Here is a 22,688-nt window from a genome sequence, read left to right as displayed (position 1 = left end):
GAAAAACAGAAAGACAGAGAGAAGATGGCGAGCTTGAGTAAAAGGAAAAGAGAGAGATAGAGGCGAGACAGAGAGAGAGACAGAGCGAGGAACAGGTAAAGAGAGATAGATAACTAGACAGACAGAGATAAGATGGAGAGATCATGAGGAGGAAAGAGACAGAGAAAACAGAAAGAAAGAGAAAGAGAAGCATAGAGAAAAGATGGAGAGGTAGAGAGAAAAGGAGCAAGGCAGAGAGATGGAGAGAGACAAGACGGAGAGAGAAAGAGAGGAGAAGGCAGAGAGAGAAAGCTGGATAGTGAAAGGGAGAGAGAGACAGAGAGAGAGAGAGACAGCGATAGAGATTCAGAGAGAGCGAGATAGAGGAGTTGGCACAGTGACCCTCTCTGGGAGGACCTAACCCCGGTCTGGTCTGCGTGTGACCCCTCAGCAAGAGGATTCACTCTTGCCTACCCTCTGGGCAATTAGGGTCGGAACATATCTGGGATGAAGAATAACAACCGGACGTGGAGAAGAGCGATAAATGCAGCTAAAGGCAGTCACACAGTAAAAGTCAGGACAAGCAGCAGACTGTCATACTCACCCAGTTCATGGGGAAGCTCATGACAAAACACAGCGATGGCAGTGCTTAAACCTCCTGAAATCCCTGTGGAAAACGCAGCTCCTACAGGACAAAACGGATACAAGTGGCTTTGATGACAACAAACTTCATTCCTGGTTGTGGCCGAGGATTAATAGAGACAAAGGATAGATTGGGGATAGCCCAAGGCTATGACAGTCCCAGATAGTCCCAGGCTGTGACAGTCCCAGGTAGTCCCAGGCTGTGACAGTCCCAGATAGTCCCAGGCTGTGACAGTGATAATGGGAACTGCAGATGCTGGAGAATCCAAGATAATAAAATGTGAGGCTGGATGAACACAGCAGGCCCAGCAGCATCTCAGGAGCACAAAAGCTGACGTTTTGGGCCTAGACCCTTCATCAGAGAGGGGGATGGGGAGAGGGAACTGGAATAAATAGGGAGAGAGGGGGAGGCGGACCGAAGATGGAGAGAAAAGAAGATAGGTAGAGAGGAGCGTATAGGTGCGGAGGTAGGGAGGAGATAGGTCAGTCCAGGGAAGACGGACAGGTCAAGGAGGTGGGATGAGGTTAGTAGGTAGGAGATGGAGGTGCGGCTTGGGGTGGGAGGAAGGGATGGGTGAGGAAGAACAGGTTAGGGAGGCGGAGACAGGTTGGACTGGTTTTGGGATGCAGTAGGTGGGGGGGAAGAGCTGGGCTGGTTGTGTGGTGCAGTGGGGGGAGGGGACGAACTGGGCTGGTTTAGGGATGCAGTGGGGGAAGGGGAGATTTTGAAACTGGTGAAGTCCACATTGATACCATTGGGCTGCAGGGTTCCCAGGCGGAATATGAGTTGCTGTTCCTGCAACCTTCGGGTGGCATCATTGTGGCACTGCAGGAGGCCCATGATGGACATGTCATCTAGAGAATGGGAGGGGGAGTGGAAATGGTTTGCGACTGGGAGGTGCAGTTGTTTATTGCGAACCGAGCGGAGGTGTTCTGCAAAGCGGTCCCCAAGCCTCCGCTTGGTTTCCCCAATGTAGAGGAAGCCACACCGGGTACAGTGGGTGCAGTATACCACATTGGCAGGTGTGCAGGTGAACATCTGCTTAATGTGGAATGTCATCTTGGGGCCTGGGATAGGGGTGAGGGAGGAGGTGTGGGGGCAAGTGTAGCATTTCCTGCGGTTGCAGGGGAAGGTGCCGGGTGTGGTGGGGTTGGAGGGCAGTGTGGAGCGAACAAGGGAGTCACGGAGAGAGTGGTCTCTCCGGAAAGCAGACAGGGATGAGGATGGAAAAATGTCTTGGGTGGTGGGGTCAGATTGTAAATGGCGGAAGTGTTGGAGGATGATGCGTTGTATCTGGAGGTTGGTGGGGTGGTGTGTGAGAACGAGGGGGATCCTCTTGGGGCGCTTGTGGCGGGGGCGGGGTGTGAGGGATGTGTTGCGGGAAATGCGGGAGACGCGGTCAAGGGCGTTCTCGATCACTGTGGGGGGAAAGTTGCGGTCCTTGAAGAACTTGGACATCTGGGATGTGCGGGAGTGGAATGCCTCATCATGGGAGCAGATGCGGCGGAGGCGGTGGAATTGGGAATAGGGGATGGAATTTTTGCAGGAGGGTGGGTGGGAGGAGGTGTATTCTAGGTAGCTGTGGGAGTCGGTGGGCTTGAAATGGACATCAGTTACAAGCTGGTTGCCTGAGATGGAGACTGAGAGGTCCAGGAAGGTGAGGGATGTGCTGGAGATGGCCCAGGTGAACTGAAGGTTGGGGTGGAAGGTGTTGGTGAAGTGGTTGAACTGTTCGAGCTCCTCTGGGGAGCAAGAGGCGGCGCTGATACAGTCATCAATGTACCGGAGGAAGAGGTGGGGTTTGGGGCCTGTGTAGGTGCGGAAGAGGGACTGTTCCACGTAACCTACAAAGAGGCAGGCATAGCTGGGGCAGTCCCAGATTGTCCCAGGCTGTGACAGTCCCAGCTAGTCCCAGGCTGTGACAGTCCCAGGCTGTGACAGTCCCAGATAGTCCCAGGCTGTGACAGTCCCAGATAGTCCCAGGCTGTGACAGTCCCAGATTGTCCCAGGCTGTGACAGTCCCAGCTAGTCCCAGGCTGTGACAGTCCCAGGCTGTGACAGTCCCAGATAGTCCCAGGCTGTGACAGTCCCAGATAGTCCCAAGCTGTGACGGTCCCAGATAGTCCCAGGCTGTGACAGTCTCAGATTGTCCCAGGCTGTGACAGTGCCAGGCTGCGGTAACCCTCTCTGTGACAGTCCCAGGCTGTGGCAGTGCCAGGTGGCGGTAACCCTCTCTGTGACAGTGCCAGGCTGCGGTAACCCTCTCTGTGACAGTGTCAGGCTGTGGTAACCCTCTCTGTGACAGTCCCAGGCTGTGACAGTGTCAGGCTGCGGTAACCCTCTCTGTGACAGTCCCAGGCTGTGGCAGTGCCAGGTGGCGGTAACCCTCTCTGTGACAGTGCCAGGCTGCGGTAACCCTCTCTGTGACAGTGCCAGGCTGAGACAGTGCCAGGCTGCGGTAACCCTCTCTGTGACAGTGCCAGGCTGCGGTAACCCTCTCTGTGACAGTCCCAGGCTGTGACAGTGCCAGGCTGCGGTAACCCTCTCTGTGACAGTGCCAGGCTGTGGTAACCCTCTCTGTGACAGTCCCAGGCTGTGACAGTGCCAGGCTGCGGTAACCCTCTCTGTGACAGTGTCAGGCTGTGGTAACCCTCTCTGTGACAGTGCCAGGCTGCGGTAACCCTCTCTGTGACAGTGTCAGGCTGCGGTAACCCTCTCTGTGACAGTGCCAGGCTGAGACAGTGCCAGGCTGCGGTAACCCTCTCTGTGACAGTGCCAGGCTGCGGTAACCCTCTCTGTGACAGTCCCAGGCTGTGACAGTGCCAGGCTGCGGTAACCCTCTCTGTGACAGTGCCAGGCTGTGACAGTGCCAGGCTGCGGTAACCCTCTCTGTGACAGTGCCAGGCTGCGGTAACCCTCTCTGTGACAGTCCCAGGCTGTGACAGTGCCAGGCTGCGGTAACCCTCTCTGTGACAGTGCCAGGCTGAGACAGTGCCAGGCTGCGGTAACCCTCTCTGTGACAGTCCCAGGCTGTGACAGTGCCAGGCTGCGGTAACCCTCTCTGTGACAGTCCCAGGCTGTGACAGTGCCAGGCTGTGATAGCTCTCCAACCCCAAGCCCCTTACCGATGGCCAGGCCGTCTGTGAAGTTGTGGGCGCCATCACCAACAATGACCATCCAGGCGATCGTGGCTATTCCAGCATTCCTCATGTTTGCCGGCCTGTGGGAACGCCCATGGCTATGACCATGGGTCTCTTGCTCCATGCTGTGCCTGGGGTGCTGTCCCTCCTGGACACGAGTGGTCCTACCGGTGGTTGTCTGAGTGTGGGAGTGACCTGGAGGCGCATCCCCCCTGTTCTGCTCCAGTGAGTCAGGAGTCACATGGACACTGAGGGAGGCGTCTTTGTCATCTTCCGGGTGAGCACTGTTGCCAGGAGCTATAATCCCGGTTTAAGAAGATCCTTAGAGCTCAGTAAGGATGGTAGAAAATATACCCCCTCACTCTCCTCCCACCCACCCTCCGCCCGCCACCCCCTCACTCTCCTCCCACCCACCCTCCACCCGCCACCCCCTCCCTCTCCTCCCACCCACCCTCCGCCCGCCACCCCCTCACTCTCCTCCCACCCACCCTCCACCCGCCACCCCCTCCCTCTCCTCCCACCCACCCTCCGCCCGCCACCCCCTCACTCTCCTCCCACCCACCCTCCGCCCACCACCCCCTCACTCTCCTCCCACCCACCCTCCGCCCGCCACCCCCTCACTCTCCTCCCACCCACCCTCCGCCCGCCACCCCCTCACTCTCCTCCCACCCACCCTCCGCCCGCCACCCCCTCACTCTCCTCCCACCCACCCTCCGCCCGCCACCCCCTCACTCTCCTTCCACCCACCCTCCGCCCGCCACCCCCTCACTCTCCTCCCACCCACCCTCCGCCCGCCACCCCCTCACTCTCCTCCCACCCACCCTCCGCCCGCCACCCCCTCACTCTCCTCCCGCCCACCCTCCGACGGCCACCCCCTCACTCTCCTCCCACCCACCCTCCGCCCGCCACCCCCTCACTCTCCTCCCACCCACCCTCCGCCCGCCACCCCCTCACTCTCCTCCCGCCCACCCTCCGACGGCCACCCCCTCACTCTCCTCCCACCCACCCTCCGCCCGCCACCCCCTCACTCTCCTCCCACCCACCGTCCGCCCGCCACCCCCTCGCTCTCCTCCCACTTCAAAACCCACCCCTCCCCCACTCCATCACTCTCCTCCTGCTTCAAAGCCCTCCCCCCAACTCCGTCACTCTTCTCCCGCCTCAAACCCTTCCCCCACCCACCCCCTCACTCTCGTCTCGCTTCAAAACCCTCCCCCAGCCCACCCCCTCACTCTCCTCCCACTCCACCCCCTCCCCTACCCCCTCACTCTCCTCCCACTCCACCCCCTCCCCCACTCCCTCACTCTTCTCATGCCCCCACTCCCTCAATCTCCCCCGCTTCAAAACCATCCCCCCAACCCCTCACTCTCCTTCCACTTCAAACCCCTCCCCCGAACTCCCTCACTCTCCTCTTGCCACATTCCCCTCCCCCCCACTCTCCTCCCACCCCAACCTCCCTCTCTCATTCTCCTCCCACCCCACCTCCCCAGATCCCTCACTTTCCTCCCAGCCCCCCACTCACTCACTCTCCTCCCAGCCCCCTCTCCCACTCTCCTCCACCCCCCTCCCCCACTCCCTCACTCTCCTCCCACCCACCCCTCCCTCCCTCTCCTCCCACACCCCTCTCCCTCCCTCTCCTCCCACCCCCCTCTCCCTCCCTCTCCTCCCCACACTCTCTCACTCTCCTCCCCCCAACTCCCTCACTCTCCTCCCACTCCACCGCCTCCCCCACTCCTCCACTCCCTCATTCTACTCCCACCCCCCTTCCCCAACTCCCTCACTTTCCTCCCCTGCACTCCCTCACTCTCCTCCCACCCCCCCTCCCCAATCCCTCACTCTCCTCCCACCCCCCCCACTCCCTCACTCTCCTCCCACCCCCCCCCCACTCCCTCACACTCCTCCCACTCCACCCCGTCCCCCACTCTCCTCCCACACCACCCCCTCCCCAACTCTCATCCCACTCCACCCCTCCCCCACCTCTCATCCCACTCCACCCCTCCCCAACTCTCCTCCCACTCCACCCCCTCCCCCACTCTCCTCCCACTCCACCCCCTCCCCCACTCTCCTCCCACTCCACCCCCTCCCCAACTCTCCTCCCACTCCACTCCCCTCCCCCACTCCGCCCCACTCCACCCCCTCCCCCACTCTCCTCCCACTCCACCCCTCCCCAACTCTCATCCCACTCCACCCCTCCCCAACTCTCCTCCCACTCCACCCCCTCCCCAACTCTCCTCCCACTCCACCCTCTCCCCAACTCTCCTCCCACTCCACTCCCCTCCCCCACTCCCTCACTCCGCCCCACTCCACACCCTCCCCCACTCTCCTCCCACGCCACCCCTCCCCAACTCTCCTCCCACTCCACTCCCCTCCCCCACTCCCTCACTCCGCCCCACTCCACCCCCTCCCTGACTCCCTCACTCTTCTCCCACTCCACTTCCTCCTCCACTCCTCCACTGCCTCACTCTCCTCCCACACTCCCGTCCCACCCCCCTCATCCACTCCCTGTTTCCCCCTCTCCCCCCCCACCCCGAGGTCAATCCGTACTCACCTACACCTGGCGCCAGCCGCTGGAGTTCTGTCTCATTGCCCTTGTTCGCCCAAACCTTACCGCCTCGGCCTTTGTCCTTGTTGGGGCCCCTTCCGCGCCCTGCCTGGGGAACAGGGAGGCCGGGGCCTGGTGAGGAACGGGTTTGGAGGATGGTGCACAGCGTGAGCAGCTCGAGGTGCACCATGACGCAGGAGCCAGGCTCCTGCAAGCCTCTCCATCACCACCATCGTCCCCCCCCACCCAACCCCACTACCCCCACCGTCTCTACGTACAGTCGCTGCCGAGCGGCACACGCTGTTTACTCCTCAGAGGGGAGCCGGACGCTAAATAAAGAACCTTCCGGAATAGTCCGTCCCGCTGAGCTCGGCGAGAGGCACTTCTGTCACGGGGTGCCTCACAATAAGGGAACTCGACCATGATCCCATATCAGAGGAGAGTGCTAATGCAGGCAAGCCCCCTTTTTTGTAAGAGTTAAGGATTGAAGAAATCCTGGTGTGTTATAGCCTCACACAGTGTAGAAATAGGCCCTTCGGCCCATCGTGTCCGTGCTAGCCGGGTTTCCCCAAACTAAACTGTTTCCCTCAAATCCATTTAAACCTTTCCCACCCACGTACCTGTCCAAATGTCTTTTAAATATTGCGTCTGCCACTTCCTCTGATAGTTCATTCCACTCACAAAACACCCTATGGAAAACCCTCATGTCCCTTTTTAAATCCTTCTCCCACCGTGTGTTCCTCCAGTTTTGAGCTCCCCTATCCGAGGGGAAAAGGCCTTGGCTATTCTCCTTTTTTCTGCCTCTCGTGATTTTATAAACCCCAACAAGGCCACCCCGCGCCCACCCCCCCCCCACCACCACCAAAACTGCGACGCCCCAACCTCGCCCTGCAACTCAAACCCTTCCACACCCGGCAGCATCCTGGTAAATCTCTCCCGAACCCTCTCCAGTTTAATAACATCCTTCACATTACAGGGTGATCAGGGTGGAAGACGCCTCGCCAACATCACTCACATCCTCGACATGACCCTTCCGACTCCCTGTACTCAACGCACTGACCAATAAAGGCGAGCGTACCAAACACCACTGCACCCGCTGTGGCTTCCTCTACATCGGGAAACCAAGCAGAGGCTTGGAGACCGCTTTGCAGAACACCTCCGCTTGGTTTGCAATAAACAACTGCACCTCCCAGTTGCGAACCATTTCCACTCCCCCTCCCATTCCTTAGATGACATGTCCATCATGGGCCTCCTGCAGTGCCACAATGATGCCACCCGAAGGTTTCAGGAACAGCAACTCATATTCCGCTTGGGAACTCTGCAGCCCAATGATATCAATGTGGACTTCACCAGCTTCAAAATCTCCCTCCCCCCACTGCATCACAAAACCAGCCCAGCTCTTCCTCGCCTCCCTAACCTGTTCTTCCTCTCACCCACCTGCTCTTCCCACTTCAAGCCGCACCTCCATTTCCCACCTACTAACCTCATCCTGCCTCCTTGACCTGTCCGTCTTCCCCGGACTGACCTATCCCCTCCCCACCTCCCTACCTATACTCTCCTCTCCACCTATCTTCTTTTCTCTCCATCTTCAGTCCGCCTCCCCCTCTCTCCCTATTTATTTCAGAACCTTCTGCCCATCCCCCTTTTCTGATGAAGGATCGAGGCCCGAAACATCAGCTTTTGTGCTCCTAAGATGCTGCTTGGCCTGCTGTGTTCATCCAGCTCCACACTTTGTTATCTCGGATTCTCCAGCATCTGCAGTTCCCGTTATCTCCAAACACCACTTTCACCGACCTGTCTACCTGTGACCCCTATGTCCCTGAACCCCACAAGGTCTATCTGTTTGACAACTCTCCACAGGGCCCTACCATTAATCTGTGTAAGTCCTGTCCTTGTTTGACTTACCAAAAAGCAACACATCACATGTATCTGAATTTAGCTCCATCATGCCACTCCTCAGCCCACTGGCCCAGTTGATCAAGATTCCACTGTCCTAAGGGGTAACATTCCTCATTGTCCACAGCGCTTCCAGCTTTGGGGCCACCTGCAAACCTACTAACCATGCTTTCGAAATTCTCCGTCAAATTGTTGATGTAAGCGACAAACGACAGTGGACCCAGCACCAATCCCCGAGATGGCAGAAAGGGAAGGTCTCCTCTTTTCAGAGATAACAAGGGGTAGAGCTGGGTGAACACAGCAGGGCAGGCACCCTCAGAGTGGGAAGGCTGACGTTTCGGGCCTAGACCCTTCTTCCAGGAGTCGCGGGGAGAAACGCTTCTGAAGGATCTCAATATTCTAGGTGCTGGCCCAAAACATCAGCCTTCCTGCTCCTCTGATGCTGCCTGGCCTGCTGTGTTCATCCAACTCTAGACCTTGTTATCTCAGATTCTCGAGCATCTGCAGTTCCTACTATCTCTGTCCTCTTCTCAGTTACTTATCCTCCCAAAAACCTTTCTTTATGCTTGAAACCCTAAGCAAAGGTTACATCCTATTTACTGTTCCCTGCACTCACTCAGAAATGCTTTCCTCCTACGTACCTACGCTGGCTATTTAAATGTAACACAGCACTTCTTATCATTTTCTAATTGTCCTGAGCCAAACAAAATCAGTCCAAAACAACACTCTGACTGTCTCACAAATTCCAAAGAAAACTCAATCAGTCAAAATTAAAGACTGGTTTACATGATAGACTGGGCTGTGTTCATGATTCTCTAGCGATCCTGGGCAGAGCAAGCTTCCGGATAAGATGCTTTCTACCTTGCACCTATAAAAATGGGTGAGAGTCCTTGTGGACGTGCTGAGTTTCTTTAGCCCCCTGACGAACCTGATGCTCTCGAACGCCTCCACTTCAGCACCATTGATACATGCAGGGACCTGCCCTCCCGCTCTCCTCTCCCTGAAGTCAACGGTTCCTGGAGCCTAGCGATGTTAGCACTATTCATGGAGTTTTGGTCTCCCTGCCTCGGAGAGGATGTGGCGGGAGCGCAGCGGAGGGTCACCAGGCTCATCATCCTGAGGATGGGGGCACCGTCCTTTGAGGGCAGATCGGTTGAACTCGGCCCACATTCAGGAGGACGGTGTATGGGGATCGGACGGAAATGTGGGAACTCACAACTGGGTCGGACAGACTGGAAGCACTGAGGATGATTCCCATCAGGAACAAGAATAGGGAGTAGGCCATTCGGCCCCTCGAGCACGCTACCGCCATTCTATAGGGATCATGGCTGATTTGACCATCCTCACATCCACTTTTCCCCAGATTCCACAAATGATCCGGATCTCTCTATCTCAGCCTTCAATATACACAAGGACTCCGTCCTCCACGGCTCTCTGTGACAAGGAGTTCCAAAAGCTCTCAACCCTCTGAGAGAAGAAATTCCTCCTCAACTCAGCCTTAAACCAGTCCCTCTTTATCCTGAGGCTGTGCCCCCTGGTCCCAGACCCTCCCGTAACGGGAAAACCCCCCTCTGTCTCACCCCAATGTGTCTCAATGAGATCATCTCTCATTCTCCTCAACTCCAGGAGGTGAGAGTCCCAACCTGTTTAACCTTTGCTCGTAAGACCATCCCTCCATCGCAGGGACCATCTCAGTGAACCTTCTCTGTGAACTGCCTGCAGTGAAATAACATCGTTCCTCAAATATGAGGACCAGAACTGCTCATGGTTCTCCAGATATGGTCCTACCAGCAACCCCGTCCAGTTTGCAATGAGACCGCCCCCCTACCCTCATAGCTCTGAAATAAATCATTGAGATATACAGCACGGAATAGGCCATTCGGCCCATTGAGAGCCAACAAGCCCTTCCTGATTCCCTACGTCTTTTTGTGCACAGAGTTACCCCAAGTCCCTGGGCCCCAGTTACGCACCACACCCCAGCCTCGCACTCACCTTCCCTACTCTGCAGTTCCTGAACAGGCCCAGGAGGGTCTCGATGAGGAAGAGGAGGTAGATCCCTCCGAGCACGGACAACCCCTTCCAGATAGAGTCCTTCTCTGCTGCCTCGGAATGCTCCTCCTGCCGCTGTAGCTGCCTGCTCTGAAATAGGATCAAAGCAGACACGGTTTGGCGGGGTGGGGGGGGCAGGGAGGTGTAAGGTCCTCGCTGTTGGGCTCCTTGCGTTGTACCAAAGACCTCCCCGACTTGGCCCAATACCCCCCTCCCCCCACCCACCCCCACATCCTCCCACGTCGAGTTCAATCAAGGTCAGACCCCACCTACCTCCCTGCACCCCCCAACACCCGAGCCCTTGACAACGACTGTCTCGGCCATTCTCCATAGGGAGACAGGGCTGCCTGGCCTCCTGCTGTTCCTGTGGGACAGGCTGGAGGAGAGGGGGCTGAATGGCCTCCTGCTGTTCCTGTGGGACAGGCTGGAGGAGAGGGGGCTGAATGGCCTCCTGCTGTTCCTGTGGGACAAGCTGGAGGGGAAAGGGCTGAATGGCCTTCTGCTGTTCCTGTGGGACAGGCTGGAGGAGAGAGGTGGGCCTAATGGCCTCCTGCTGTTCCTGTGGGACAGGCTGGAGGGTAGGAGGGGGCTGAATGGCCTCCTGCAGTTCCCTGTGGGACAAGTTGGAGGGGAAAGGGCTGAATGGCCTCCAGCTGTTCCTGTGGGACAGGCTGGAGGAGAGAGGGGGGGCCTAATGGCCTCCTGCTGTTCCTGTGGGACAGGCTGCAGGATAGGAGGGGGCTGAATGGCCTCCTGCTGTTCCCTGTGGGACAGGTTGGAGGGGAGGGGTCTGAATGGTCTCCTGCTGTTCCTGTGGGACAGGCTGCAGGATAGGAAAGGCTGAATGGCCTCCTGCTGTTCCCTGTGGGACAGGTTGGAGGGGAGGGGTCTGAATGGCCTCCTGCTGTTCCTGTGGGACAGGCTGGAGGAGAGGAGGGGGCCCTAATGGCCTCCTGCTGTTCCTACCTAAGAAGCCCAAAGGGGGAGGGGGGTCAGTACTTACATGAGGGATGAGGTGGAGCAGGGCATCTGCAGACAGTGTACCAATGGCTAGAGTGACCAGGAACCGGAGCAGGATCTTGGAAAAGGAACGACTGAGCAATGGAATGATGGCCACGGCCAACAGCGATGTCAAGCTGATCAGGGTAATGGCGATGAACCCACTGAGCCAGACTGCGAGGAGAGAGAAGCAGCAGCTGAGAGCGGGCTCCAGGTCTGAGGGACACCCTCCTGCTTGTGGTGGGGGATCTCCTGTCTCCAGGAAACCCCACCACCAGCTGGGAGCACCACCCGTCAACCTCACACACCCTCTCATACACACAAACACACATTCACACATCACGTACACAAGATTTCAGTGCTAGTAACTATTTACTGTGCCGGAACGACAATATTCTATAATACCCCACATCAACGTAGACAGTCTGCAGTCAGACATGATCCTCACCTCGTCCTTGATTTTGACCCCAACCCTAACCCTAACCATGACCTGAACCCTGAGCCTGTCCCTGACCCTGTCCCTGAGCCTGACCATAAACCTGTCCCTGACCCTGCTCCTGACTCTGATCCAGACTCTGTCCCTGACCCTGATCCTGACTCTGTCCCTGACTCGACCCTGATTCTGTCCCTGACCCTGATCCTGATCCTGATCCTGACCCTGATCCTGACCCTGTCCCTGACCCTGTCCCTGACCCTGTCCCTGACCCTGATCCTGACTCTGTCCCTGACTCTGTCCCTGACCCTGTCCCTGTCTCTGTCCCTGATCCTGTCCCTGACTCTGTCCCTGACTCTGTCCCTGACTCTGCCCTGACCCTGATCCTGATCCTGTTCCTGTCCCTGTCTCTGTCCCTGACCCTGTCCCTGATCCTGTCCCTGACTCTGTCCCTGACTCTGTCCCTGACTCTGCCCTGACCCTGATCCTGATCCTGATCCTGTCCCTGACTCTGTCCCTGACTCTGTCCCTGACCCTGATCCTGACTCTGCCCCTGACTCTGTCCCTGACTCTGCCCTGACCCTGATCCTGATCCTGATCCTGTCCCTGACTCTGTCCCTGACTCTGTCCCTGACCCTGATCCTGACTCTGTCCCTGACCCTGTCCCTGTCCCTGATCCTGATCCTGACTCTGTCCCTGACTCTGTCCCTGACCCTGTCCCTGACTCTGTCCCTGATCCTGACCCTGACTCTGTCCCTGACCCTGACCCTGTCCCTGATCCTGATCCTGACTCTGTCCCTGACCCTGTCCCTGACCCTGTCCCTGAACCTGTCCCTGTCTCTTTCCCTGACCCTGCCCCTGATTCTGTCCCTGACTCTGCCCTGACCCTGTCCCTGACCCTGTCCCTGACTCTGTCCCTGACTCTGCCCTGACCCTGTCCCTGTCTCTGTCCCTGATCCTGTCCCTGACCCTGTCCCTGACCCTGTCCCTGACTCTGTCCCTGTCTCTGTCCCTGATCCTGTCCCTGACCCTGTCCCTGACTCTGTCCCTGATCCTGTCCCTGACTCTGTCCCTGACCCTGTCCCTGATCCTGTCCCTGACCCTGTCCCTGACTCTGTCCCTGACCCTGTCCCTGATCCTGTCCCTGACTCTGTCCCTGATCCTGTCCCTGACCCTGTCCCTGACCCTGTCCCTGATCCTGTCCCTGACTCTGTCCCTGATCCTGTCCCTGATCCTGTCCCTGATCCTGTCCCTGACTCTGTCCCTGATCCTGATCCTGACTCTGTCCCTGACCCTGATCCTGACCCTGTCCCTGACTCTGTCCCTGACCCTGACCCTGATCCTGCCCCTAACCCTGACCCTGCCCCTGACTGTGACCCTGATCCTGTTCCTGAACCCTGACCCTGACCCTAAACCTGCCCCTGCCCCTAACCCTGACCCTGACCCTGACCCAGACCATAAACCCTCCCCTGCCCCTGCCCCTGTCCAAGCCTCTTGTCATTCCGAGGGAGCAGCAGCTGCCGGAGGTTTAGGTGATGCTGGGTGGGGGGGGGGGGGGGGTGTGGTGTTGAGGAACAGTGTCCTGGTCACTCACCCGACATCTGTGTAATCTCTCGCGGCTGGGCCTGCAGTGAGTCATGGTGCTGGATACAGAGCCGGCTGTCTATCTGATAGAGTAAGGCTGGGCAGATGTAGGTGAACTGTTTCGGCGTAATCCCGCGCGTATCGCTCAGCCCAAAGTTGACCAGGAGCTGAGTTACGTTCAGACACTATCAGGATGGAAACAAACCCCAGTGACTATCGTTTGATAATTACAGCCCTCCGACACCTCGATCTGTTCACCCTGGGTCATGGCGATCGCGTACAAACATGAAAACACGCCCCCAACCTCTTCTGGGTGAACACATTTCTCCTCATCTCAGTCCTCCCCCTGTTTCCTTTATACTGTGACCCCCTGGTTCTCAACATCCCACCCCCCGCCTGACCCCCCGGTCACCAGGGACATTCTTCCCGCATTCACCCCACCCCAGGTTTCCATGTGACTCCCTCCCTCCTCGTTCGTCTCAACTCCCAGTGAGCACAGCTCAAAACGATCCGGCCCCTCTCCTCATCCGCCCAGGGATTGTTCTGGGAAGCGCCTCGCTGCTCTCCCTCAGGTACGGAGAAACCCACACCCCCCCACCACCCCCCTCGCAAGATTGACATATTCATCGATTAAAACCTCAAAGATTTAACAGCTTCTCAGGTTTGCTTAATGCAAGTTAAGAAATACGAGGTAAGAAATAGGGAGCCAATGCAGCTAAACGCATGGCTACAGGGCTGGTGTAGGAGGAAGGGCTTCCATTATGTGGATAATTGGAGCACATTCTGGAGGAAGGTAGAACCTGTACAGCGAGGACGGGTTGCACCTGAACCGCAAGGGCACAAATATCCTGAGGGAGGTTTGCTTGAGCTGTACGGGATAGTTTAAACTAGCTTGGTAGCAGGGTGGGGAACCGGATTTGTAATTCAGAGGATGAGGTATTCAGCCTTCCAACAGACAGAACAAAGAGTGAAGTTGTTAATAAAGAAATGCAGTCGATGGTGGACACAGGGATGGTTGAAGAGTGTATACTTCAATGCTAGAAGTATCAGAAAAAGGCGGATGAACTTAGAGCATGGGTCAGTACGTGAAACTACGATGTTGTGGCCATTACAGAAACTTGGGTAACTCAGGGACAGGAATGGTTGTTGGAAGCTCTGGGATTAGGTGCTTTTAAAAGAAACAGGGAGGGTGGGGGAGTGGCAATGCTAGTCAGGGCTAGTATCACAGCTATTGAAAGGCAGTTCGAGAATGATGTGTCTACAGAGTCAGTTTGGTTGAGGTTAGGAATAAGAAAGGAGCGGTCACTTTTTTTTTAAACAGACCCCCTAATAAGTGGAGGAGTGGATTGGGAGGCAGATGCTGGAAAGGTGCAGAAGTCACAGGGTTGTAATCATGGGTGGCTTCAACTTTCCAAATATTGATTGGAAACTTTTTAGTTATAATAGTTTAGATGGAGCAGATTTTGTCCAGAGCGTTCAGGGAGGAAGGCATTTTGGCGGTAACGATCATTAACTCTGTTACTTTTACAATACAGGATAGGTACATAGAGCAGGGTTAGGTTTATAATTGGGGGAAGGGTAATTAGAATTCTATTAGGCAAGAACTGGGTAACAGATGCTGTCAGAGAAGAGCACTATTGAAATGTGGAGATTTTTTAAGGAATGCATACTGTGAGGGATGGATCATGCCTCAAAAACGTTATTGAATTCTTTGAAGAGGTGACCGAACACGTGGATGAAGGTAGAGCGGTGGGTGTGGTATACATGGATTTAAGTAAAGCGTGTGGTTCCCCCTGGTAGGCTCATGCAGAAGGTAAGGAGGCATGGGATGGGGGGGAATGTGGCAGATTGGATTCAGAACTGGCTGACCCTTAGAAGACAAAGGGTGGTAGTGGACGGAAAATATTCAACATGGTGCTCAGTTGCAAGTGGTGTGCCACAAGGATCTGTCTTGGGTCCTCCTCAATTTGTGATTTTTGTAAATGATTTGGAAGAAGGAGTGGAAGGGTGGATTAGTAAGTTCATGGACGATACAAAGGTGGGTCACATTGTGGACAGTGCGGAGGGCTGTTCCAGGTTACAAAGGGACGTTGATAGGATGCAGAGCTGGGCCGAGAAGTGGCAGATGGAGTTTAACCCTGGAATGTGTGAGGTGATTCATTTTCGAAGGACAAACTTGAAAGCAGAATACAGGGTTAACGGAAAGATTCCTGACAGTGTGGAGGAGCAGAGGGATCTTGGGGTTCGTGCTCACAGTTCTCTGAAAGCTGCCACCCAGGTGGATAGAGTTGTTAACAAGGCAAATGGTGTGTTAGCTTTCATTAATAGAGAGATTGAGTCCAAGAGCCGTGAAGTTATGCTCCAGCTATATAAAAGCCTGGTTCGGCCACATCTGGAGTATCGTGACCAGTTCTGGTCGCCTCATTACAGGAAAGATGTGGAAGCGATGGAAAAGGTGCAGAGGAGATTTACCAGGAAGTTGCCTGGAATAGAGGGAAGGTCTTATAAGGAAAGGTCGAGAGAGCTAGGGCTTTTCTCTTTAGAACGACGAAGGATGAGAGGTGACTCGAAGGAGGTGCACAAGATCATCAGAGGTATAGATTGGGTGGGCAGCCGGAGACATTTTCCTCGGGTGGAGGTAGCTATTATGAGGGGCAATAGCTTTAAAGTGAGTGGAGGTAGATACAGGGGAGACATCAGAGGTAGGTTATTTACTCAGAGAGTGGTTGGGGTGTGAAATGCATTGCCGGAGAGGGTAGCGGAGTCGGCCTCATTAGGGGCATTTAAGCAGCTATTAGATAGGCTTATGGATGATAGTATAAGGTAGGGGTGGAGGTTAGATAGTCCTTAGGTTTAGGTTAAAACATTCGGCACAACACAGTGGGCCGAAGGGCCTGTGCTGTGCTGTACTGTTCTATGTTCTATGTTGTATCCTCATCACTATTGCAACGCTTCAGTCTTTCACTTACAAATTCTGCGTCTGATACTACCTCAATCTCTCTAACACCTGAAAAAGGAGCGAGGCTCCGAAAGCTTGTGTTTTCCAATAAACCTGTTGGGCTGTAACCTAGTAACAAAGTGTGGAGCTGGATGGCTATGGGACCAAGTGCTGGGAAGTGGGGGTTGGGGTAGTCAGGTTGTTGTTTATTCGTAAAATAAACAAGGGCAGGACTTATACAATTGGAAGTAGGGCCTTGGGCAGTGTTGTAGAAGAGAGGGAACCTGTGGGATTCAGGTACATAATTCTCTGACGTGTATGTCGCATGCAGACAGGGTGTTTAAGAAGGCGTTCAGCATGATTGCCTTCATCGCTCAGACCTTCAGGTGTAGGAGTTGGGACGTCATGTTGAGGTTGTCTAGTACATTAGTGAGGCCTCTTCAGTTTGGGTTTCCCAGTTATAGGAAGGATACTATTAAACTGGAGAGGGTTCGGAGGAGATTTTCCAGGATGGAGGGGGTTTACGTGATAAGGAGAGACCTGGGCGGGGGGTTTCCCCAGAGCGTTGCAGGCTGAAGTGGGGTGGACCTTATAACAGTTTATAAAACCATGGGGGGCATGGAGAGGGTAAATAACTGAAGTGTTTTCCCTAAAGTGGGGGAGTTTGGGGCACATTTTGAAGGTGAGATGAGAAAGTTTTAAAAAGGACATGAGGGGCCAACTAATTTTTTTTACACAGAGTGTTGTTCGCGTGTGGAGTGAGCTTCCTGAGGAAGTGGTGGACGTGGGCACAGTTACAGCATATAAAAGACATTTGGATGAGTACGTGGACAGGGAAAGGGTTGGAGGCAGATGGGCCGGGAGCAGGCAGGTGTGGGACTAGTTTAGTTCGGGACTATGGTCAGTATGGGCTGGTTGGGCCGAAGGGTCTGTTTCTGTGCTGTGCGACTGCATGACTCCAGCTGGCCTTTGCTCTCAGAGAGAAAGGGAGCAGGGCACCCCTGAGATAAAATGGGCAGTGGGGTTACCCAGTTACCCAGAAGCTCCCTCACCCAGGCAACATGAATGGTGATAGTTTCTGGGAAAGATCGAATCCTCCGGAAGACTCACATTTTCATGGAGGTGGTTATACATGGAATGGTTCAGGACCCGATCATCATCAGTGAGCCTGTGGGATGGGGCAGGGAGGGGCTGGTCCTGCGGCGATCTCTGTGTTCGGTGACCCCCCATGCTCCTCCATTGCCGCAGCCTCCCCCGACCCCGGACATTCCCCTGGGCGTCTCCCAGGGAATCCCGTCGGGCTGCAGGAGTCTCTGTCCTCCTGTCCTTCGTCCATTTGGAGGATCTGCAACACAATAGGTGCCATTAAATCCTGGTCAGTCTCACCCCTCCCATCGTGCGCCCCCCCCCCCCCCCCCCCCCCCCACACCCCCCGTCCCTCGGCCCCGACCCTCCGACAGCGCCCCGGTCCCTTGGCCTCGACCCTCTGACGGCGCCCCGGTCCCTTACCATCTGATAGCACCCGGTCCTGACCCTCCGACAGCACCCGGTCCCTGACCCTCTGACAGCGCCCAGTCCCTGGCCTTCCTGCAGCGCCCGGTCCCTGACTCTCCTGCAGCGCCCGGTCCCTGACTCTCCGACAGCACCCGGTCCCTGACCCTCAGACAGCGCCCAGTCCCTGAGCGTCCGGCAGTGCCCAGTCCCTGACCCTCCTACAGCGCCTGGTCCCTAACCTTCCGGCAGCGCCCAGTCCCTGAGTGAGCGTGCAATGGTTGCAGTAGACGGTGTGGTGACTGACCTGAGGCTGGACGCTGTGGTGGCTCTCGCTCCCTGGGCACCTCTGTCCGGGCCGGTGGTGCCCCCAGACTGCCCGGCCAGCATGGACAGGTGGTCCTGTGTGGTGTGACTGTGGATGTGCTTGCGTTCCTGGAGCTCTAGGGCGTCCAGATGGGACACATGGGCATGGCCCAGCTTCTCGTGTTCGATCTCCACCACCTGGACCTGGCCTAGGCCCAGGCTCATCAAGAGCCTGTGGAGACCCTCAGAGGAGATCCTGCCGCCCTGCCCATAGTGGCCGAATAGCCTGCTCAGGTAGTACCTCTGCTCGGCCACTGCTTCCAGGGCGGGCCTGGCATCCCGGCTCTTCGGCGCTCCTCCGGTTCTCGCCGCCTCTCCCTGAGCTCTGCACCCGCACTCCGGGCCCACCCAGACGCACAGCGACCCCAGGAGAAACACCGTCAAGAACCTGCTCTTCATCTTCCTCCTCCTCCTCCTCCTCCCCACCTTTCCTTCTGGGTCACCTACAATTGGACAAAGACAAATTAAAACCCTTGGGGGTGCGGCCAACATGGATCCCTCCCTCACCCCCCCCACCCCCCAGGAACGCAGACGAAGCCAGGGAGAAGGCCGGGAAAAATGGGAGCCTCGGGGTGGGGGGCACATGGGGGACCGGTGGGATCTGGCTGTGCATGTCTGGGCCAGCGGGATGGGTCGACAGAGGAAGGACCTTACCTTGATCCGTCCGCGGGACCAGGTACAAGGGTGGCAAGGGGCTTGGAGATGTGGAAGGCAGGGGCTGGGTGTAGGCCACTCAGCCCCTCAAGGCCTGTTGGCCCTTTCAATGAGATCACGGCTGATTGTCAAACTCAGTCCCCCGTTCCTTGCTTTCTAACCCCCAGTCCCCACTTCCATACCTTGTCACCCCCTAAGAGCGACATCTAAATCCTTCTCCACACCAATCAATGTTTAGGCCCTACCGCTTTCTGTGGTAGAGAATCCCCACAGACTCCCTTCTCTCTGGATGAAGACAAATCTCCTCATCCCAGTCCTACTCAGTCTCTGTTAGCCCGTGAGCCCCCTGTTTCTGGGCTCCGTGTTCCACCCACCCCACCAGACACTGCGAAATTCCTTCCCATGTTTTCCCGCTGCCTGAATTTTACAGGCTTCCCACCCCTCCTCATTCTTCCAACACAATCTGACTCCATCCTTCCTACAATGCTGCCTACAATGATCTGTGCGTGGCTCTGGTTTCTGTACTGTAGGGAGGGTGTTTTCCTTTCTTTATTTGTTCACGGGATGAGGGCATCGCTGACCAGGCAGCATTTACTACCCATCCCTAATTGCCCAAAGCGCAGTTCATAGTCAACCACATTGTTGTGTGGGTCTGGAGTCACATGTAGGCCCAGACCAGGTAAGGATGGCAGTTTCCTTCCCTAAAGGGGAATGGATACATGGTCATCTTTAGACTCTTGGTTCCAGATTTCAACGTGAATTCACAAAAGAGGAGGAAAACAGCAACAAACTGCCATTCCTAGATGTCACAGTAGAGCGAACAGCCAATGGGGAACTTCAAACCAGCGTCTAAAAACACCTAGTAGAAGACTCCCACCACTCCATTCGCTCCACCCAAGAATTCCTGAACACCATCAAAGACACCAAGATAGAAGAGGATGAAATGATGGTCTCCTTTGACGTAACAGCCCTGTTCACATCCATCAACAGCAACCTGGCCAAAGAAACACTGACTACACTGTTAGAAGAACTGAAGACACATACACCAGACACCCCCAACCTCATCAGCAAGGACAACATCATCAAGCTAGTGGACCTATGCCTCACCACCCACTTCACTTTCAATAACCAAACCTACAGACAAACCAACGGTACACCCATGGGATCTCCGATATCAGGGTTCTTAGCAGAGGCAGTAATGCAGAGACTCGAACAAACAGCTCTGCCAATCATCCAACCCAAACTTTGGGTCCGCTATGTGGATGACACCTTTGTCACCACTGAACAAAACAAATTAGAGGAAACCTTCAAGACCATCAATAATACCCTTTACTGGCATAACATTCACAAAAGAGGAGGAAAACAGCAACAAACTGCCATTCCTAGATGTCACAGTAGAGCGAACAGTCAATGGGGAACTTCAAACCAGCGTCTACAGGAAAACAACACATACGGACCAAATACTGAACTACAGGAGCAACCATCCCAACACCCACAAACGAAGCTGCATTAGAACATTATTCCAACGAGCCACCACACACTGCAGCACAGAGGAACTACGCAGAGCAGAAGAAAATCACCTATACAGCGTATTCAAAAAGAATGGGTACCCTATGAACACAGTCTGCCGATTTCTTGGCAACAAACCCAAACAAACAGACAAAACGGGCCCAGAAACCATAACCACTCTCTCCTACATCAAAGACATTTCCGAAATGACTGCCAGACTACTCGGACCTCTTGGCATCAGGGTAGCCCACAAACCCACCAACACACTAAAACAGCAGCTAATGAACTTAAAAGACCCTATGCAGACAAATAAAACGAACATCATCTACAAAATACCTTGCAAGAACTGTGACAAACAGGCCAGAAAGCTAGCCACCAGGATACATGAACATCAACTAGCCACAAAACGACATGACCCACTATCACTAGTATCCTTACATACAGATGTGGAAGGACACCACTTTGATTGGGACAACACATCCATCCTAGGACAAGCCAAACAGAGACACGCACGAGGATTCCTAGAAGCATGGCATTCCAACTGGAACTCCATCAACAAACACATTGATTTGGAGCCAATCTACCATCCCCAAGGAAACCTAAACAGATAAATAGAAAGCGGGACATAACACCAGCGCTTCGTCGGAGGCTCACTGATGATGTTACCTAGAATGGTGACGAAACGTCTGCAAACTAACCTTCCAGCTCAGCGAGCAAACTCACATCCAGAGCCTCAACCTGAGCTACAAATCTTCTCAAAACTCGCTAATGTAAATCTGTTGCTGATTGTTGGGAAAAACCCATCTGGTTCACTAATGTCCTTTTAGGGAAGGAAGCTGCCATCCTCACCTGGTCTGGGCCTACATGTGACTCCAGACCCACACAGCAATGTGGTTGACTATGAACTGCGCTCTGGGCAAGTAGGGATGGGTAGCCCAAGTGTGGAAGGTGACGGTCCAAGTGGAGGGAAAAGGGGATTAGAACAGATGGGCGGTTGATGGCGGGCTGAAATGGCTGGGGACCCTGCCTGCATTTCCATAGCCCCTGTCGTCAACCCTCAACACCTTGAGGCATCTGGCAGAGCCAGTCAAGTGGCTACAGAGTTGCGGTGCGGAGGGCTGCGGTGAAGTGGGGGTGGTGTGTCCTTGGTACACAGCAAGACCCCACGAGCAGATAGCCTGCTTCGGGGACATATTGGATGGGTCACACGCCACTCGCAGTGCCCACCCTACCCCCACCGCACCACGAAAAATCACTCGCCAATGACCCTCCACTCTACCCAGAGGGTGTTGGGAATTGGGGGTTTCTGGGGGGGACACATCGGGAAAAAAAATCAGTGACTCGAATTTCACTTTCTGCTTTGGCAGGCCATCTCATCGGGGGTTGGGGGGAACCCTCCCAGCTTCTGAGGGGCTCAACGCTGAATGTGGGGTGGGGGGGGGAGTGTTCTCAGAGCAAGGTGGTCACCTGATTCAGACTGAGGTGTGGAGGGATTTTTAACCTCGGCTCGCGTACACCCAGCTCCTCCCGGAACACCGTACCCATATCCCACTCCATCCCGGTCAAGTCCCTTTACAACCTATCCGCATGTGAATCAGGTCACCTCTCGGAGGATGCAGGTCTAGCCCTTCCTCATAAGGCAACCCACTCATTCCAGGGTAACAAAGTGTGGAGCTGGATGAACACAGCAGGCCAAGCAGCATCTCAGGAGCACAAAAGCTGATGTTTCGGGCCTAGACCCTTCATGAGAGATCTTTTGTGCTCCTGAGATACTGCTTGGCCTGCTGTGTTCATCCAGCTTCACACTTTGTTATCTTGGATTCTACAGCATCTGCAGTTCCCGTTATCACTCATTCCAGGGATTGGTCCAACAAACCTTCCCTGAGTTGCTTCTAATACAATAACACCCCTCTGTAAGTGTGGTGACCAGTCTTGCGCACAGCGCTCCCAATGTGGTCTTCCTTACACCCTTTTAATTAACGAAACCCGGCCTCCCTGCTTTTGCAACCCCCCACAATGAAAACATGACATCCTGCTGGTTTTCCCAATTGCTTTGCTGCACCGACAGACTGACCTTCTGGGAATCGTGCACCAGGACACTCAGATCCCTCTGTGCCTCCAAGCTCCCTCGCCGTTCAGATAATGCACATGTTTTCCATTCCTTCTGCCAAAGTCAACATGGCTCACACGTTTGCCACCTAGGTTGCCCAGCTCGCTGAACTCAAAATATCCTCCTAACAACTTGCTTTCTGACCCAGCTTTCCCCCGGCAGCCGGTACAGACACTGTCCCCAGTTTTCGATGTTTATTGCTTGGAACGGAGAGCTAAGCCGTAATATTGTTCCAAAGTCCTGTTGTTCACACGCTGAGAGCATTTCACTTCATTGCAGCCGACATCAAACAGAGTGTTTACTTTACAATCGAGGGGCTATAAAGCTGTGACAAGATAAACTCCTTGGACTGCAGGAA

The 22,688-nt window shown here is 55.3% G+C and overlaps 1 protein-coding gene across 1 annotated transcript in view; it reads right to left on the bottom strand.

Moving 5' to 3' along the window:
- LOC125448214 (zinc transporter ZIP10) overlaps positions 1-22,688 on the bottom strand; it is a 39,058-nt gene that overhangs the window by 5,751 nt on the left and 10,619 nt on the right. The window contains exons 2-9 of the mRNA XM_059643375.1: positions 17,999-18,500; positions 17,311-17,545; positions 13,273-13,447; positions 11,250-11,419; positions 10,190-10,336; positions 6,308-6,410; positions 3,748-4,059; positions 584-664 (exon numbers count right to left, since the gene is read on the bottom strand). Of these exons, the coding sequence (XP_059499358.1) occupies positions 584-664; positions 3,748-4,059; positions 6,308-6,410; positions 10,190-10,336; positions 11,250-11,419; positions 13,273-13,447; positions 17,311-17,545; positions 17,999-18,456 (1,681 nt within the window). The 5' untranslated portion in view covers positions 18,457-18,500. The remainder of the gene's footprint in view (positions 1-583; positions 665-3,747; positions 4,060-6,307; positions 6,411-10,189; positions 10,337-11,249; positions 11,420-13,272; positions 13,448-17,310; positions 17,546-17,998; positions 18,501-22,688) is intronic.

This window comes from Stegostoma tigrinum, chromosome X, assembly GCF_030684315.1.
Source record: "Stegostoma tigrinum isolate sSteTig4 chromosome X, sSteTig4.hap1, whole genome shotgun sequence".
NCBI classification, from domain to species: domain Eukaryota; kingdom Metazoa; phylum Chordata; class Chondrichthyes; order Orectolobiformes; family Stegostomatidae; genus Stegostoma; species Stegostoma tigrinum.
The sequence above is the reverse complement of the archived record's forward strand: the minus strand, read 5'-3'. Positions and strand labels throughout refer to the sequence as shown.